At 41.5% G+C, this 19,764-nt stretch overlaps 1 protein-coding gene across 1 annotated transcript in view; it reads right to left on the reverse strand.

Annotated features, from left to right (window-relative positions):
- LOC109477501 (AF4/FMR2 family member 4-like) overlaps nucleotides 1–19,764 on the reverse strand; it is a 97,834-nt gene that overhangs the window by 38,824 nt on the left and 39,246 nt on the right. Inside the window, exons 5-7 of the mRNA XM_019778784.1 lie at nucleotides 16,280–16,366; nucleotides 3,536–3,569; nucleotides 2,434–2,497 (exon numbers count right to left, since the gene is read on the reverse strand). Of these exons, the coding sequence (XP_019634343.1) occupies nucleotides 2,434–2,497; nucleotides 3,536–3,569; nucleotides 16,280–16,366 (185 nt within the window). The remainder of the gene's footprint in view (nucleotides 1–2,433; nucleotides 2,498–3,535; nucleotides 3,570–16,279; nucleotides 16,367–19,764) is intronic.

Below are 19,764 nucleotides of genomic sequence, written 5' to 3' on the forward strand. Positions count from 1 at the left end.
ATTCATCAAAATATTCAACTCTACCTGAGCAACAATTTTGAACTAAACTGAGGCCACACCAATTTGATTTGTTGTTTCTCGGATTTAAAAAAAAAAAGTGAAGTGACAGGGCGAAGAAAAAAAATCAGTAGATCACACCTCCAGCATATACATAAAAGTGAATATCATTTGATATTGAGATATGGATACTATCTGACCAATAATGACCCGAGAGCTCATAAAAGATGCTTGCCTTTCAGAGTAGGATGAGGGCAGCCCAGATTGTGACCCCGTGACCTCACACCAGACTCCTGACTGTGACTTTGCAATCTGACTCCCGTGTGTTCACGCGACCTCTGCCCCCCACGTGAGGAAGCCAGGGAAATGTCAGGACCAAGTCTAAATGGTATCTATTTTCGTCAGCGGCCGACTCAAACGGGGCTTGCTGGGCCTTAAGAGGTGTTATTTTCCCGTGCCTCCCGGCGCTAGCGCCCACAAGTCGGCAAGTAAAGGGGATCAAGACGAATGTGCCGCGGCCATTATCACGACAATCACCTGCGAACGGGAGACTCCCGCGCACGGACGTTCGCTGACCTACAGAAATTAATTCACCCTTGAGTGGCGGCTGCTCTAACCCAGATGGCCCACGGTAAAGCCAACCACCAGGAAACAAGGCTGTGACACACCTTGGACCATACCAACTCAGTTTGCTGGTTCACACTTCAGTTACAAAATTATAAGGCACTCAAAGCAATTTCAGGGATTTTCAAAGTCAATTTTCTGGTCACCAAAAAAACCCAGGGACTCCTCACATAGCTTGTTTAAAAGCTGGCAATACAGCCGTCAGTCATATATTTGTTTTTACATTCTAGTATTTTGTGGTGGTGTCACAAAACGAGTGGCCTTGTAATTAGGCACATGGGAGGTGTTCAAGGGCGTGACCTTGGTGATTTATGCCCCCCTCCCCACCTTGTGGCAGTGCCAGTCCTCCTAGCCACTTCACTGCCCACCTTTCCTGACATTTAGCGAGGAACCCCAATTCCCTCCGTACTGCATTTATGGCAAACTAATTTCTCCGCAAACCCCCAGACAATTCCGACCCGGCACCTTTAATAACTCGGCAACGTCTGCGGAATTTATAATATGTCGGGATAACGTTCCGCCGCAGGGAGAATAATCCGATATTACTGTCAATTCTAAAACATTTCAGAACGGAACTTCTAACAAATTATAGATTTGTAAATTGTATGAAATGTAAAGCTGTGGTTTACATTTTGTATTTACAGTGTCATTTAATTTAAGTCATTTTGTGAGGTAATCCACTTGTGCTTAAAATTACATAATTACAGTAGGATTATCCAAATTAAATACTGTCCTCAGAGATTTGAAGAAATCCTATCTGTAACCAGACAACTGTAGGAAAATTAGTGTAATTATTATTGATTAACATCTACTTTCGGTTTCGCCATGTGTCTTTCTTAGTATAATATTTGCTTGTCAGCTGTGATGAAAACAAAATCTAGAAACGAAAACAAATGTTGCACCTGCATCTGATTTGTCATTTTTACCTCTTGAAACATATAATCTGTGAAGCAAGCAGTGAGATTTACATTTACCAGACCTTGAGACATCAATTCTCAACTGACGTTCTGGCAGCAGGGCTAGAAATACCTGGTTTTTAATTGTACTTTTGTTCACCCAAAATTGTTGCTGTGTAACTGATATTTGACAGTGGGTGCAATTAGTTGGTTCTTGGACTTGCCTGCCTCATTTTTTTTATTTGCCAAAAAAAATTCAGGTTCTGAATCAACTCCAAAATGCTCAAATTTTGGCCACAACAGTCCTTGTCATCCTACATTTTTTTCCCCGTTGCTTCATATTTTTCCATAGAAAAACCCCAGAACCAACAAATTAGATTGGAACGGCCTACGAAGCACCAGAAAATTTCCGAAGAATGAATCTTGAGCCTTGTTGCAGCCAGCTAGCTCATCAAGCCTGGCGCCTGAAACCCTGACTGCACAACTGGAGAGTCAGTCAAGCCATTCTGTGTAAGAACCTGCCATTACGCCACGGAAGGGCTCAGCACCAGCATACCAACAAGCTGAACTCCCGGTGAACCTACGGGAAGAAAAATCGCCCCCACTCACACAGCCGCCGGATCTATCCGTTTCCAGGACGACCTGGCTCCCGTCCGAGGGAGAACCACCGACAAGTGTGTTTACCTGGCAAACAGCAATAAATGCAGTGGGCAAACAAGCGAGGCAGGGTGCTCTAACAACCCGCCTGTGTCTCAGCCTGGCGGGAGAAGCTATTGATCCCCGAGGATAATCGATCCAATACCCCACTTTGGTTGGGCCAACAAATGCAATTGTGTCAAAGGTCCCGGGAGTGGGATCGCCGGGAATTAATCTAAACGGCGCCGGAATGAGAGACAGGAAGATGTCTTTGACTTACTCGGAGGAGGACGGGCCCATGGGTTTCGCCTTTCCACCGCCGCCAGACGCTGCGCCAGTTTTTCCTGCGGAAGAAAAACGAGGAACAGTTAGTCAGAAACAAACTGTCTGAAATCCAAAAATAACTCAAGCTATGCCATGTTATGGATAAGAACATTTTTCTTTTGTATCCTTTGTTATTATTTTCTTGCTTTGTTAACAACTCCCTTCAGAAATCAGTTATTGTAACTGAAGAGACTTAACTATACAAAGAAAATAATAAAGAAATACAGAGATAAAGACATAATTTACGACCTTTGCAACACTTTGTTTTCCTCAATATGAGATTCATAATTCTATTTTCTTACAGCTTGTAAGATTTCAGCTTAAAAAAAATAATTTTGGTATGTTTATAAATGTGGATAAATATTTTTCTTTAATCTGAAATATTTCGAATCTGTACAATGCAGGTGGCATTTTGAGCCATGCATAACGAGCATCCCTTCGTCATCCATACTTTTATCTGGTGTCGATGTCATAACTTGTCAATGATCATATTTAGTCCCTCTCCCTGCCCACATTACAGAAGGGATATGCTTCCCCGTCGTGATAGATGGTTCTGACGACTCGACAACGAATCCTCCGGGACCAGCGACATCGATTGACAAGTGAGAAGTGATAAATCAGATTACAGGTATGAACAAGCTGTCACGCTTGCATAAATGGTGCAGCAGGCATTGTTGTGTTTTGGTTTTTCCAGCGGCTGAGCATGCACGCAGACCGCTGCACGGCCGGTGTGGGAATGCGGCGGAGACACCCCCGTGTCAACACGGGCACATGGACGGAATACAGGATGTGGAGTCCCTGAATTTTGCATCGCGTCCCGGCCGCAATCAAATCACGCCGATTACTCACCACAGTGGCTAATCGATGGTGATCAAAGGCTGCTAAATGCCCCGCAAATACCCGCAAAGCAGCAAGCCCCCGATTTCAAAACATAATAACGCTTAATCATAACATGGAGGGAACCCTGTCGGGGCGAGCACGTCAACGGGAGACCTTGAGCCCGTGCCGAGAATAAATACATGCCGAGAGAGGAGGTAAATATACAGGGAAGTACTCACTCTTTGTGTGGCTCAGCTGTGCCCCGTGCACATCCTGTGGGAAGAAGGATAACATTCTGGTCACAACGTTGTTTGCAGAACAACAATAACAATAACAACAACGCTGCCGTTTACATCCACACGCATGCCTGTAGGGGAAGGGCTGTGCTGTCAGATCGCGAGGGGCAAGTCGGGTTTCTAGCGCAAATTAAACAAACATCCCTCTCCGAAGCAATTGGCCCCTGCGAAAATCAGTGCCCTGTATGCGGCTCACAATTAAGCCCGGTGCCAGCTCCCAATATTATGCAGCCCCTCGCCGTTATCAATCAACTTGCCGGGGAGCGTCCACGCATGACAACTGCCACAAAAGACCGGCGCTCTTATCGATTTCGCAGGCAAGGAGTCCGCGAGAATGCATCCCATCCGGCAAACCTATGATAAGGACAAATTAAATTACCAAGAGAGGATCGACGGAGGATCCCTTTCCTGGAGTGTGTGATGTACAGGAGAAGTAAGGAAGAGCCCCGAGAGGGGGAGGGGGGCTGTGCTAACGTCTGTGGTCAAAAGCTGCACTCGGAACACAAATAGGGCAGGAGTGGGCACTCCTGGTCATTGTGAGCGCTCAATCAGGCGTTCGATTACCACCGCAGACTGGGGATGAGTCTCTGAAACCTCCCAGCTGCCAGGCTGTGTGCTGGTTGTCAGGGGAGAGCACTTTCACTGTACACTAACACCGCTAAGGCCACTCCAAAATCCAAATCATTACCTTGGTTCTGAGAAATCAAAATTTAGCAAAAGGTGAGCATGGAAATAGGAGTCATTGCCTCCCTGAAAGGAGTTGGGAGAACATTTTCTGGAGCCATTCTATTTCATTTCGTCAGTACTCAGATATTTTCGGTAAAAATTTTTTATCAACATGAAACCGTAGGGCAGAGAGGAATAGATTTTACCTAATACTGCCCTGTTAGTTTGATGATCAGGAAAGAAAAAAGCTATTTAAAGGAGCTTCCAAAACTTACTACAATTCCCCAATGTTAACTGACAAATAAAAAGAAAGCTACAACCCTGTTAACCTCCCAAAACCACTCATTGTAGAAAAAGTGGGACACTTCGTCAAAACCATGCTAAGATTGTATTTTGTAGCCATTCTTACATTAGTCATTTGTTCCACTTGTCACCATTGTTAACTTGCACATTGTTTCATGTTTGCAACTAGCCTTCAGACATAAACTTGCAAATAAACCTAATATATTCCCTCCCTAAAACTGTTCACATACTTTCCCTTTACACTCTGTTTACATGAGGAGAACCAAGAAGCTAACATGGTCTGGCCTAACCCAGAAACAAGGCTGGCTGGAAGCACTTGGCTAAGTTAGAAAAGAGGGCTGTGCCAGGTTATTAACGGTCCTCTTGGCAGGTTGACAAAAGAAGGGCTGGAGGGACTGGGTAATTATCAGCTGACAGCTGTGATGGAAGAGGGTACAGGACCTTCTGCTGACAGAAACACACAAGCTGAGGACACTTCTTAAGGCATCTAAGGCAATTTCAGGGCGGCAAAAGTTAAAAAAAATATTCTGGATGAGGAAATTTGTCTCATATTGCAATTGCATTTATTGCAATTTCTTAGCCCATTTTGTCATTATTTTATACTTGAAGCGTTTGAAAGAGTCCCACAAAAATTTGTTTGGGGTACCTGAATTCACTTTGGGGGTCTTTAAGGTGCATAATTTAGCTTTGTCTTTGATCTTTCTTATCAGATTCATTGTTGTATAGGACTGTTAAGCTACAGCCGATGCTGTATACTTAGTCTTAGGATTGATGTAAATAAGGATTTGATCATGGTCAATATTGACTGACTGAGGACACACAAATATATACCACTTCTGCATAACTAATGTATTTACAGCATTGAAACAGAGCGTTAGAAGGAAAACTGATATCCCTAACACTGTCCCTAATTCACTCCCTGATAATGTGTGCATCAGGGTACAGACATTCCCTCAGACTGTTTTCATGTTGATTTTCTAGTACATAGCACATTTAAAAACCATAAAACAAAACTCTGCCAACTTTTTCATCAGATTAGTACTCTAACCTACCCTTCATAATGTTTTGTCATTATCTAAATACGTCTGCTTGTTATCCTTTGTCATAATTGTTGTCATAACTTTTATTACACATTACAAATGAGAGCCACTGGAACATGACATTCTATGCTATTTTCTAATTACCAAACGACAATTACGTTGACTAATGTCTTGATTATTAATCTCAATTAAAAACAATGATGCAAACTGATACCCCTCATTACGGGTTGCTGCACAATTAAACAAATAATTCACGCTAATTAGTAATTACAGATGGGGGTGTAAGCATGCATTAGTAATACTGACACCTGTTTTGCAGATGCAAACCGTCATGTTGTGCGAACAAAACATTTGTCTAATGAGCCATGGCAAGATCATTTCGGTTATTGTTAGCTCAGCTACAGGCAAAGCAACAGCTTTAAATCACTTTTGGCAATGATAATTCATCATCAATATCTTTTACGACAAAACATTTCCAATAACATAATACGCAAAATGTCAAACCTTGACATTAATGTATAAGTTTTCAACCTCATTGCTATCTGATACTGGTGTCAAAACGCTACCTTGGCAGGGAGAAGGTTACATAATTGTCTTCACTTTCTAGCTATCAATACATGGTTTTTTAATGTTTTTTTCTAGGAAATTATAAGACCCCAAGCGATTTTACTTTGAGGCAAGTAAAACTGGTATTTTCAAGTCAATTTAGCTGGTCGTTTTTTTTAATGTAGAAAGTTGAATCAACCTCAAAGCATACTGCGATTGTCTCTTACAACTTGTTTTTGGCTACATTGTATTTCAAGTGTTTTGAGTATGAAATGATGAGGAAAATGTGCTAAAATATGGCAGTAAATGTCAATATCAGACAGATTTCCTTATCCAGAAGATTTTTTGTTTTGCCCCCCTGGAAGCGCATGAACATGGCATGCCTTTAGTTCACTGTCCATTTGATTTTGAGGATTATTTTTCCCTAACTGGTCAACATGCTAGCAGTACCGCAGTGTAACAAGTCCCAAAGGGGGGCGCTGGTGCACAGGATGGTGAGTTGATAGAGCAGGAAATTGAGTTGGGAAGTGGAACAAGCAGATCAACAGACTGAACCATAGGAAGAGAAACATCTGGCTCTACTGCAGCCATGCCTGACAGGAAGGCACACTTGTACTCTCTGTAATACAGCTGGGCTCTTACCAGAAATTTTCCATAGCATAGCTGTAGGGGTCAGGTCAACGTACAGAAGGACAACTTTCTGTGGCACAAGCCGTGCATCAAGTTCCGAAAACACAACCACAGTAGGTGGTCTAGTAGAGACACTACTTCCTAAATTTTTAGTGACAAATTTGGCAAAGTTATGTTTTCCCTATGTTATACCTAAATTTTAAAGTCAAATTTTAGTTGGCTCCTTACCAGCTTCTGACTTTCTTTTGTGGTCTGTGGTTATGAAATTCCCCTCACAACGTGCTTTCAACACCCAAAACGATACATGTACCTCGGAATCCATTCATGTACATTCAGGTAAAAAGCAATTACGAATAACCGCGGAGTAGGTCCATTCTGCAGCCATTAAACTCCTGGATATGGTCCAACTTCCCTCCTGACATTTACAGTCTCAGACATTCAATATACAGTAAAATCAGACAACAAAGAGACAAGCGAACGCCGAGGTCTGAATTACGCCCTGGGTCGTGACCGGCGGGTAGCTGTGTTTACTGCTATGCTCCCCAGTAGGATGCCACAGTCATGGGCAACAGGATCATTCACATGCCAATATAAACTGGGAATGTACATGTAAGGCCACGCTAATGCATTTTCTTGGCTCTCAAAGATTTTTAAGTAAAGAGAAAGTACTTCTGTAATGAACATTGCAATATAGCCTGGGATTTAAGGCCACACAAATGCATTTCCTTAATAGGTCGATGAAGGTTAGAAATCCAGGTAATGAGGACACACTAGGAAAATGTTGGTCAAGAAACTTGATAGAATCCAATACTTCCTGTTCATTTTTTTAATGTGGTAAATTGAATCAGCCGTATCCCATAGCATACTGATATCTGTGCGGCAAAAATGTGATGTCGCTGATGGAAATCCGTTGTTTGTTTCATATCGTAGGCTGGTTCTAGCTATTTCTGGCTGGCACCAAAAAATAAAGGGACTCATCACATAGCTTGTTTTGTGGCTATTTCAAATGCTTTAAGTATGAAATGATGATGAAAATGAGCTAAGAAATGGCAAGAAATAACAGATTTCATCATCCAGAATATTTTTTTGCTGTGCTGCCCTGAAATTGAATGCCTTTAAATCTCATAAGCAGGAAACTGCATTAGTGTGGCCTAACCGCTATCCTAACTGCAGCTAAGGGCGGATCTTGCATCCAGTCAGAAAAAATCCCTGGCATAATAAATCTAACGCTGCGGACAAACACCCGGGCGCCTGCGTATCAGAGCGGCACAGAGGCAGTGACGTTTTACTGCGATGATGTATGGTGGAGAGAAGAGTGCTGGAGGTCATGTTGTTCCCTGGTAAATGTCACGAGGATGCTTTTGATAGAACCCAATGCAATTTCAGAGCGGCAAAACAGAAATATCCTGGATAAAGAAATCTGTGTGATATTAACATTTACTGCCATTTCTTAGCACGTTGTCATTTCATACTTGAAGCATTTGAAATAATCTCTAAACATTCAAACATTCACTATGTGAGACGTCTCTTTATTTTTTTGGTACCGCCCAATTTTTTCCATTTTGTTCATTTGCAGTCACAAAATCATACTGAGTAACATAAGTGCTGTTTTACAAAGTGCAACCATTCAAGGCTGAAAAGCTTTAATCCTCACACTAACATTCAGCACATGTGCCCTGCATAGTTGGGGAGAATGCCCCTTTGAAGCTTTGACACAGTTTTCAACCTGTCAGTTCATTGCTGCATTCTACAGCTGTCCTGCAAAATCATTTACCTTTGCAGTGATTTTATTTTGCAGTTGGAGGAAAAATTACAATTAAAATTTACATTAAGTTGCAACGTTTCTGCAGTACACTTGGTAGTTCAGTAGTAGTACATTAAAATTGCATAATCAAAACAAGCAACCATTTCTGTCAGAGATATCATCTTTTGGTCTCACAGATATCTAACTTACTAAATAAAAAAATTTAAAAAATACAGAAAATTGACTTTGAAAATCCAGTTTTCCTACCCTGCCTGAAATCGCTTTGGGTGCCTTTAAATCTCCAGTCGGTTCTTATTTCCAAATTGGTGAATTCAGCAGTTCCAATTATAAGTGTTCAAATCTATCATTTAACATAGAAACGAGTTCCCTCATCTGAGTAAATGAGGTTTCCTAAAAAGAAAGCCCTGCAATTTTCTTTGGCATTTGAACATAATACTAACAGTCATCCAAGCCAAATTAAGCCTCGTGTCCCCTGCTGCATACATGTATTCTGTAGAAATCCAGTCTATCCATTCTGGGTGAGGAACGTCAACCGAACACATGTATCATAATTCTGGCAGAACAGGCAACAAACCTGTAATATCTAGCCAGTATTAGGCGCAGTGACAGGCAATAGATAACCCAATTACACCCCACTGTGCCAATGGCAGTGTTGTGAGTGGGACAAGTGCTGTAGCACCCATGAATCTCATCTACATTGCGAAACAGACAGCGGAAAAGACCATTTTGGGATTAGGAGGCACAGTTTACGGTGTAATGTTAAATGTTGACTACTTGCGCCTGCGGTTTATGATTTTTGGATGGCTGTAAATTTTGAGGCGTGGAGAATTTTTAACTGTTTCTGTGGCAGATAAAGCTGTTTCAGAAACTTGATAGAATGAAATGGATTAATTATCCTCATTACGGTAATTGAAGCTGGTTGCACTGATCTCTCAGTTTTAATTAAATTATTGTCTTTGACAGGTTTTAATTCATAATCTACAATAATAATTCAAGTCATTTCTTAATAGCCATTCTACATTGCAATCTGTTTGCTATGTTTTTATGTAACTGGCAAATCACGAGATTGAAATTAAATTTGAATAGAATTTTGGTCACTCTTTATCATCCTAATAATTTTGGTCACTCTTTATTATCCTTAGGCTAGTAATTTTTATAATTTCAATGTCAAAGAATATAAGCTAAACTCGAACACATGTAAAAAATGATTTGCATTCAATAAATCTATCAGAAACACATAAGATACTTGAAATTGGCAAAAAAATTGGACAAAATGACAAATAAATAGTAACAACAGATGGAATACAGGACATACCGTATAGAACCCACACTAACCCTGTACCTGATCCCAGGACAATACAAGACCGTAAACTGGTGCCACTGATCGTCTAGGGGCGGTAAACGGCGAGAGGAAATTAACTCCGAATGAAGCAACACGATCCATCAAACCCGCTCGCCGACGGAAGGTGCGCCCGTTCGCGCGGAACCAATCTGCCTCCCAATCCCACCGTCATTAGTCGTGTTTCATTGATACATCATTCACCGGCGGGATCGTCAGCCGCGGGGCACGGGGGTCATGCTTGGGGAAAACTGGTGACAATGTGCTGTTCATCATGCAAATGTTGGCAGGTCCCTGGTGGTCTTGGCTGACAGGGATACTCATTGTCACCATGGTGACCTCTCCTTAACAACGGCAGTGTTAACTGTCATCTGTTTTGTCACAATGGTGTCGGCTGTGATGATGGATGGCAAACTCACACAGTCAAACCTGGGAACCTGGGGGTTTGGTCAGGGCACAGGACAGAAATGCGGGTTCCTCTGTTAATACATGGCAATTGCCAAAGATCTGAAAAAAATTAAAGCCATCAAAAATCACCTACATGAGTTTTAGACCATGAAAAACACACATTGGCAGCGTAGTCCAACATGTATCTTTGTAAAATTCCTGAATTGTATACGAGAAAAAGGGTCCATTCGAATCAAAGCAACTGTAGCCTTTGACCTCTCTACAATCATCATAGCCAAGATTTGAACTTCTGGACTGGATAAAAGGATTTTTCAACAAAATAAAAAGGAACAATCCTTCTAGCTGCAAAGCGCCAATATTTATCAACACATACCAAGAAAAATCCAGTTCCCAATAGGTTTAGGTGCATACATTACCAATGTACAGTTTAATGATTTACATGATTCATCGTTAATTGACTATATCAAATATCAGAAACACTAGCACCCCTTTTGAATGGTATGGCCTAAAATTCTGCATTAAATCGATCCTTTGTTGGACCAAAGTTTGGGCAAACTGCCCCCTAGCACCCTCCAGGTTAACTGCATTGACCCATCATCAGCGCCTGATGTGCCCTTGTGGGGCAGTCACCCCGTCAATCGCCCCGATCATCAACCCAAGCCCGTCCTGATCAATACCCCCGCAAACGGCATCATTGGTATTGATCACTCCAGACGTGGCAGAGAAAGGGCACCGACTACGAAACACGATAAAATCTGTCATTAACATCTTCCATTAGACAGAAAACTTCCATTACTACATCTGAAGAAACACTAAGATTACTGAGATAGAATCAGACTTTAGTTTAACTTTTAAGTAAAGAAAATGGATAAGATAAAATCACTTAGACTTAGAGGTTACAGGTAGATGTGCATGGTTCTCGCCTACATAATTATCTAGGCAAGACATTCTCTTGTATTTGTTAACACCAGGGACAGATGCAGGTAATTTAAAATGTTACCTGCACCAGTGCAGGTATGCAGAAAAAGATTTCAAGCACTGACTGCGAATAAATGGAGAATAAAATCGCTAAAATCAAAGACTGGATACTACTACTACTTTTACTACTACCACTACTACTATTACTACCGGGTACTACTATTACTTCTACAAAGAGTTAGTTAATATCAATTTCGTCCTTGTCACTAGTGAAAAGGGCATTTCTCTTACTGATAAGAACTTTAGAAGCACCAGGCCACAAGTGAGTACAACAAAATGTGTGATAACAGAATGGCCAACAAACAGCTGACTGAGATAGCATCAGAAGGCAACCGTTATCAGGGTCGAATCTCCCCTCAGGGCTAGGATAAGGCAACAAGGTTTTACTCTTACATGTCCCTGATAAAATCTCTTCCCTTGATCGATCGCCTGATTGAAATTCTGAGGTAGGTGTCAGATTCATACTACCGGTATTACTTTTTTTAAAGGACCATCGGACAAAAAAACAAATGTTTAAGAAATTTGCATGTTCCCCTGAACAGGCTTTTAGCTAGGATTTTTTTGTTGGGCGTCCATTTTTTGCATTGTATGCTATGCTCCGCAAAGATGCACGGTGCACAAGCTTTTTAGGGGGCCTTTTTTGAAAGTCAAAATGCTCTCAAACACTACTTTTTGCATTTTGAGTTACAAATTTTGAGGAATTTGAGTTTTTGTCCTTCAGTAAACCAACATTTTTGTATTTATAGTAAGGCTGAAGGGAGGCATGTGTGCATGGCAGGGGTTGGGAGTGGAAAAAAACAGGGCGTCTTTAGGGTGTCCTACCAAAAAGTAGGGCGTCCAATTTCTTAGTATTTTCAGTACAGGGCGTCCAAAAGACACCCTGGACACCCCCTAGCTAAAAGCCTGCCCCTGAACCACACGGATACAATTTTCAGAAGACTGGCTACCTTGCTAACATGAGATAATGGCAAGTACTGTCTGCTCTAGACAAGAGAGCTATCATTATAAACGCAACTTACTGAGTACCCAAATCACTAACCCACTCGAGACAACTGGAACTGATCCAAGAAAAACTTTGATTCCTTAAGAGCCAAATGCCCCTCTTTTGAACCTCTCACCCACTTACTTCAAGTGTGGGCCTTGATCACTTGGGGAGGTGTGCAGCACAGATTGCTCAGTTAAGGCCTAGGAAAAAAATGTTGTGTTTCCTGTTTCCTGACCAACCCTTAAAAAAAACTGCCGACCCTGGCCTAGAGTGATGATGCATTTTATAATCTGTTTTCCAACATTAATATTGAAAATATAAGTGCCCTCATGCAAGTTTTACTTTGCTAAACTGTATTTTGGATCACTAGAAATGGCCAAAGTCTAATAAAAAAAAGAAAGAAAGACAAAACGATAGTCCCTACCTACCGACCGAAAGTTTTTCAGGACTGAAACAGGAAACACAACATTTTTTCCAAGGCCCAAGAAGTGTAGCTTTCCAATTAAGATAGTAGGTTGTTAGCTTCACAGGCCCAGCTGGTCTCAACTGACTTGAGAAGAACCTTACAGAAAGCTGGTTCATGAATAGATAAGCTTTAATGTTCACTTGTGGTCCTTGGAAGGAAGATCTGGCCGTGAGCACTACTGAGAACAATCTCTAGATTAGTCTAGAGACCTGAGGGGTGGTGTAACAAATGGGGCAAGCCTCTTAACTGCTGCCTCTTGCAGTGCACATCACTGACACTGTAAACCTGTAGCCTCTACCAGGCTTCAGAAATCGGCTGGAAAGAATAGAAATTGGCCAAATACAGAGATTACATGCCAGGGGACTTGGTCCGCTAAGAGTACACTTTGCTGCTTCCCGAAGCTTGTACCAAAGCCCATCGTCTATTGAGACAGAAGGAGGCCAATATGGAACACAACTTGTCCATCTGTCATTTCAGCACCAAGGACAGCACCAATCAGCCTTCCTTTTATTATAAGTAATTGAACTGTCTTGCTTTCAAAAGAATGTATAATAGGATTATGTTTCAGTTGAAATTAAGAGTTGGAAATTTTTATTTCATATCTTAATTTACTTCCTTAATATATTACTTACTTTTAGTATTTAAAGTATTTAATATGTAATTCTAAATGTCTGAATTGTCCAGTTGAGTGTCTCTGAACCACATACCTGAGATTTGGGAATTGAAATAAACCACCCTCCCAGTACACAAAACAAACAGCTGCACTTTTCACTTAACATGACAAACCTGCAATCTTCAATCAATCGCGGACACTCTGATCGTTCTTCTTGATCAGAATACGCCCCGAGGACGGCAACAGCCGCTTAAACGACACCCGTCCGCTGACAAGCCCGTATATCAGGGTCCTGGTAATCATAACGAACACCCCTCCCTGAGGTGGATATGAGCGTCTCTATGCCACGGCGGCCAGGGTAATTTTTCAAATCTGTTGTTAATTAAGACCGGGAGGGCAGGTATTGGAAATCTTTACGCGTTGAGACGGGAAGATGGATGTGACGCTGGCTTGTCTTCCCCGGGAACCCGAGCGATTCTTTGTCCCGCGGCCTGGAGCCGGTGACCCCGCGCGCCGGGTTATCTGTCTCCGCACTGACGGTCTGACAAGCGTGCAGGATGCCGGAGCACGGCGCACCAGATTGTCCGTGTAAGGGACGACACGTCGTTTGTCATCCGCGCCATGTATGACCAGCCACCTCAGGGCAAAGGACAGTAATCTGCGCAAGCGCAATATGGGCCTAGTTTTAGTCTAATTCTGAAAACAAATGTATAGAAGTCTTTTTCATGGGAAATGTTTTTTTAGCCAGGGGTTATAGATAAGGATTTTACTTTTAGTCTTTTTACTTTGTAGGAAAAAGACTTTCAGCCGTGTTTGGGTTTTATCTATGTTTGCATGTGGTTCTGAGGGTTCAGAGGTCACTTATATGTCTTAGGGTCATATTCAGGGTCGTTTCTGCCATATGAAATTATGTCTTTATGGACTTAATGGACACTTTGGAGGTTGGAATATCCTGCCAATGTGTTTTTCATGGTCTAAAACTCGGGAAGATGGCTTTTGAGAAGTTATAAAATATAACATAAAACGGATTCTGATGGGAAAATCTGTATTTGGCACACACAGTTTCAGGGAATGAATATAGTTAGATTCAAGTTTTCATCCCAGCCCTCTGTTGTCATAATGACCAGTCTAACTTGCTGAATTTTCACTTTAAAATGTACGAGAACCACAGAAAAATGTGGCCTTAAATGCATGACTTGTTTCTGATACAACTTTGTCATCGTTGTGGATTGCTCACCTTTTGGCTCAGTGACAAGCACTAATTGCTGTAACACCAGATTTACTCAAACCAAACTGTCCCAGCCTACAACCAACAAGGGAAGACTATGTAAAAAGACAAATCAAACTCTACTATTGGATAAATTATGACGACTACTTCTGGAAAATCCACCACTTTTCTTCAGTGTCAATAAAATGATCTGAGGCAACTAGTCAACACTTATCACATGTGAAAGAATGGGAAAAACCAGTTGAAGATGACAAATTAAAGGGTGGACTGTAGTATGAAGCCAGGTAAATGGTGAATGCAGCTCCATTACAAAAAGAACACAAATTGGATATGTTGATAAAGGTTCAAGATCCAGGTAGAAGTTACTATATAATACCGATCAAATCAATCAACTGGAAAATTCTCCAAAGCTCAGCCTTAGATAGCATCTGCTATCATTCATCAGTGACGGTGAATGAGTCTGAGACTACTAGTGTAACCTGCATATAAATGATAATAGTTTTGATGTTTAAATTGTATCAAATACACTTTTTTGGGATCTTCTTTGTAGGGCCTACTAGTATCTAACAGCACAGCCAAGCACATGAGTACAAGATAAAATCAGTCCAGTGTTTAAATATGAACTTTGTAATATTAACATTCTATCAACGTTTTCATGGGCCATTCCACTTCAGTGTTAAGGGAGGTCAACATTTATTAATCACGTTGTCCAAATTATGTACGCAAACTCAAAACTCGCATTGTTTCTTGAGCTTGACTGACAATTTTTACATGTTAGTTTGCTGTGTTCTGACTTTAATATTAACTCCTTCTTTGAACCTAAAATGGAACAGCCCGGAATACGTCACCAATCGCACAGCTTGATGATACACATATCGTGAATTAATCAGAATACTAAATATCAGAAGTGATATGAAACTTGTTTCAAACACGACACAAAGCAGAGACAGTTGTTAAAACTAGGACAAAGTGATTTGTCAGAATAATAAAAAGCAATCAATACATTCAGACAGGATACAGGGGCCAACATAATCCCTAGGATTCCATCACATGACAATCATGACCTACTTCCATGGGAATCTTTGTGTACACTTTAGGAACGCTGGCGGAATGAAAAATACTTAGAATGTAATAACCATGTTGGCACAATGTACTGTGTCTGCGCAAAATCCAAATTTTTTACGTTTTTTGTAGAATGTTTGATCATGTTGTATTAGAATTTTTCCCTTTGCAGAAATTGATATTTTTCCTACAAAACATTTGAAAGCTATAATTATATATAAAAATGGAATGTCATCTTTCAATATGTGCATAAGACCTTAACAAATCGTACTGCCAAAGTGCCATGATCAATATATTTTGGGTTTGCGCAGTTGCAGTACATTCTGCCAACGTGCCTAGTAAACATAATAGCAGAGCTAAAAATACCCACCTCCTTCCTGCAATTTACAGAGCAACTTTGAATATTAATGCAGAAAAATAATATGAGTTGGCAAGGAGAGTGTTGAATCACGATGTAAATCTCGAAATGTACACGGTGGTTTAGTTTCATGGTGTGCGTGGGGACCTTTAACTACGAATGCTGTGCAAATGTGTTTTGTTACTATCACTAGAATTGTTTCAACCGAAAACGTCAAACACCTGAAAACCTTCTCAGGAGACTGCAGGAGACTGAAGTGAAAAGTATGTTGAGCCTGATAAAAAAGAGGGGTTTTCTGACCTGGTTTGCAGGGAAGGGGAACTTGGAGATGTCAGTTTTGATCGGAGTGTGGATCCCGGTCAGAGGAGGGCCAACCTCGGTCATCTCCTGTAAACAACAACAAAAACACAAACACAAGAAATGTCAGTACGGAAAAAATGACACTCAAAAATATTTGAGAGGAGTAAAGCAGTGAAAGCATACATCCATCATGTTTTACATCTTATCATTATTATAGAAAAAACATTGTTATTCTTCAAAGTCTTAGATGAACAGAAATCTTTCCTGTTAGAAAAAGAAATCAAAGGCAAGAAATAAAAGATAAGGAACTTATGAAACATCAAAAAGGCAGTTCTGTAATCTAAATATTAATCATCATCTGAAGCTCTTATCTTTCTCTTCAAAAGATTTTGAAGAACCAAAACCTTTCCTGAAAAAAAAGGGACAACAGTGACATTAGGAAATTAAACTACAGACAGGAAGGTTGCAGAACACCAGAGACAGCAGTGTATTATCCCACGTCGTCTTGTCTCTCCTCTGACCCTGGGAACTCCCTGTGCAAGCTGATGAGGCTACACCTGTAACAGTGGGGCGCGGTGTACATGCATCATCACATCCAGATAAGCGCCTCGTCTATACCCGCGATCGTTATTCCCAGCTTTTCCTTCTCCGGGTGACACCCTGACCTCCGCAGCTCGTTGGAGGGAGCCATTACAGGATCTCTCGCTCTCCGAGTGCCTCATTGGTATTCCCCCGGCCGCCCCCCTCCCGCAGCACCCACACAGCTTCCAGGAATCCATTAGCAGGACAGACTACAGTTGATCAATCATCAAGTCGCCGGCAGTCCGCGCAAACGGGAAACCTGTCCTCCTGTCTACTTCAACTCATCACGGGAACGCTTCAATCTTGTCACAATCTTCAATAAAACTCATGAAATCTGCTCAATACTATAGTGCAACATTCTTGACTGAAACACTGGGTAAAACTGTTTCTGTGACCTGTATACATCAACTCATCATATAAAAATGCTTCAATCTTGTCATCATCTTCAATAAAACTCATGAAATCTGTTCATGACTATAGCACAACATTTTTGACTGAAACACTGGGTAAAACTGTTCCTGAGACCTGTATGCATCAACTCATGAAAGAACGCTTCAATCTTGTCATAATCTTCAATAAAACTCATGAAATCTGCTTATAAGAAAGGATTTTTGATCTAAGCACTGGGTAAAACTGTTCCCTATGATTGCATAATAAAACTCCAGAAATTTAAACAACTTAACTTAATAAAAATTCTGTTTTCAAACGGATGATTTCTCTATTTGGTTACTCACAATCATCAGCAAAACTGTCCTCAAATTTAGATCCTAATCATCAGATTATTTTATTGTTGCATCATCATCGTCTTCAACAAAATGCACCAAACACATAGAAACAAGAAATCTATCTCAAAGCACCATCTCTAGGATTGAACCATTTATATATGTTGTATATGCAGTACATACACTCTTGGTACTTGCTAACCCACAGTCACTAAAAACTACTGATATGTAGTGTCAATCTTTCACAACATAACCAAGACATCTGCCTACAACACTACCTTTCTGATCAAACCATTCTGTAACCACTTACTTTTAAGACAGACTACGGGAGAAACTAATTACGTCTTCGCACCTAAATCAGATCCTCATCCCAAGAGTGACACAGACATTACAGTCTCCGCCTTTTGATGGAGCGCGGCAGTTTCCCGGCAGCTATTTCTCACCCACTGATAGCAGACGGCTATAAAACCGTTGTGACTGTTTCTGGGATCTGCCAATAATAACGTAATGCATCCTCCGAGGAACAGTGAGCTTCGTCTTTAATGGGAAAGATAACAGGCTGGCGGGCGTCGCCACCTGTGCCATCCCTTCCAGCCAAGGGACCCCCATCTGCAATCAAAGCCTCGTAACTGGTGATTGAGTTTTTGAGGACAGAGCTGCTGCAGTTTGGGTGCAAGTTGCCAGGAGGCGTTGCTATCTATTAGTGGTTTTCATGTGACCCTTCAAATTCCCTCTTGTGAAAATGTACATGTACTAAAAGGGTCAGGAGTCAGGACGATAGAGCAACTTGACCACTGTGGTGACTAGACTCTCTGATCAGGACAACCTACAATAATATTATAAGGGCAAAGAACACTCTGTAGTAGGAGAGCACAGAAAATGTACTAAAGCAAGACCGATCTGATTGTCACTCTTCAAAAGGATGAGTTACGTCAAGACAAGTCAAATACTGAATTCCTCTCGGTGCTGTCATTTTCCTAATGCTAACAAATGCTTAGTTTACCCGTGCTAGTAGACCTCATTATAAAGCAAATTAAATCTGTAATTTCCAGCCAAATAAATCGGACTTACACTGACTAACAAATGCTGACGTCTACCCTAGAAACAGACCTACCAAAACTCCGAAATCCATAATTTGCCCTGACACCCTAGATAGCAAGCTCTCTCCCGCCAGGTTCATGAACCTGGGCTGACGGAAAATATTATAATTTCAAGCTAGCCAGAGCCCTGCCTCTGCCTAAACACTTTTAAGTCCCAGTCCCAAATGACACGATAAACCTCATCTCTTTCTAGTTAAGCAGTTGCCAGTTGGACATATCGGAGTAACTTCCCGCTAGTTAACATCCATTGAGAAAATTGGATAAGTGGTCTCTTTACCTGGATGTTCAGTGAGGCTGGCTGCCTGCCCGGTCAGGCAATGTTATTGTAACCGCCTCGTTTGACGATAAAAGCCTCCATGTCGTGTCAAGAGGACGAACCGGCCTTGTACGGGGGTTACCAAGGCAACCGCCGCACTCAGGCCGCTCTGAGGACGATACGAGCAATTTCTTCCCGATCCCGTGGGTCAAATGAGAGGAGGGATTCGCTGCGACAGAAACGAGCGAGTCGATTCATTCGGCCCGGCGAAGACTCTCCTCCCGGCAAATTGCATCTGCGGCTGATGAATTATTAACGAGGGGTCGCGACCCCGGTGAATGCATCGCCAGCGGCGCGCCAGGGGTGGATTCAGGCGAGGAGATGTAAAATGTTTTCCTGGCACAAGAGATGACCACAGAGGGAACAGGAGGGGATTTAGAGCACCTCTGCTCTGAAATATTAACTAGAACCCACCACAAGCAATCGTGCAGTCTTTCAGGGGCAGTTTACAGTTTCATAGGCCTATATTGTGGAACAAACTCACTACTGAACAAAGCCAACTTAGCACCATAGTGGCTTTTAAAAACGGACTGAAATAGGACTTTGTAGTCAGCTTTAATTGTTTTCAACATAAGGTGTATGTCATTCGCTTAATGTATGTACTTTGTTTAATTTCTTGTGACTGTGTTTGGAACTTGACAACCTGAGTGTGATCTATTGGTAAAATTTGCTCCTTAAAATGAAGGAAATAGCATTTCAGAGGGTCTAGATTTCAGAATTTTCCTCAAGGATTATCGCACTTTGGTGCAACAAAATTGAGATGAT

Source organism: Branchiostoma belcheri, unplaced genomic scaffold (assembly GCF_001625305.1).
Source record: "Branchiostoma belcheri isolate BF01 breed outbred unplaced genomic scaffold, Haploidv18h27 scaffold40, whole genome shotgun sequence".
Taxonomy (NCBI): Eukaryota; Metazoa; Chordata; class Leptocardii; order Amphioxiformes; family Branchiostomatidae; genus Branchiostoma; species Branchiostoma belcheri.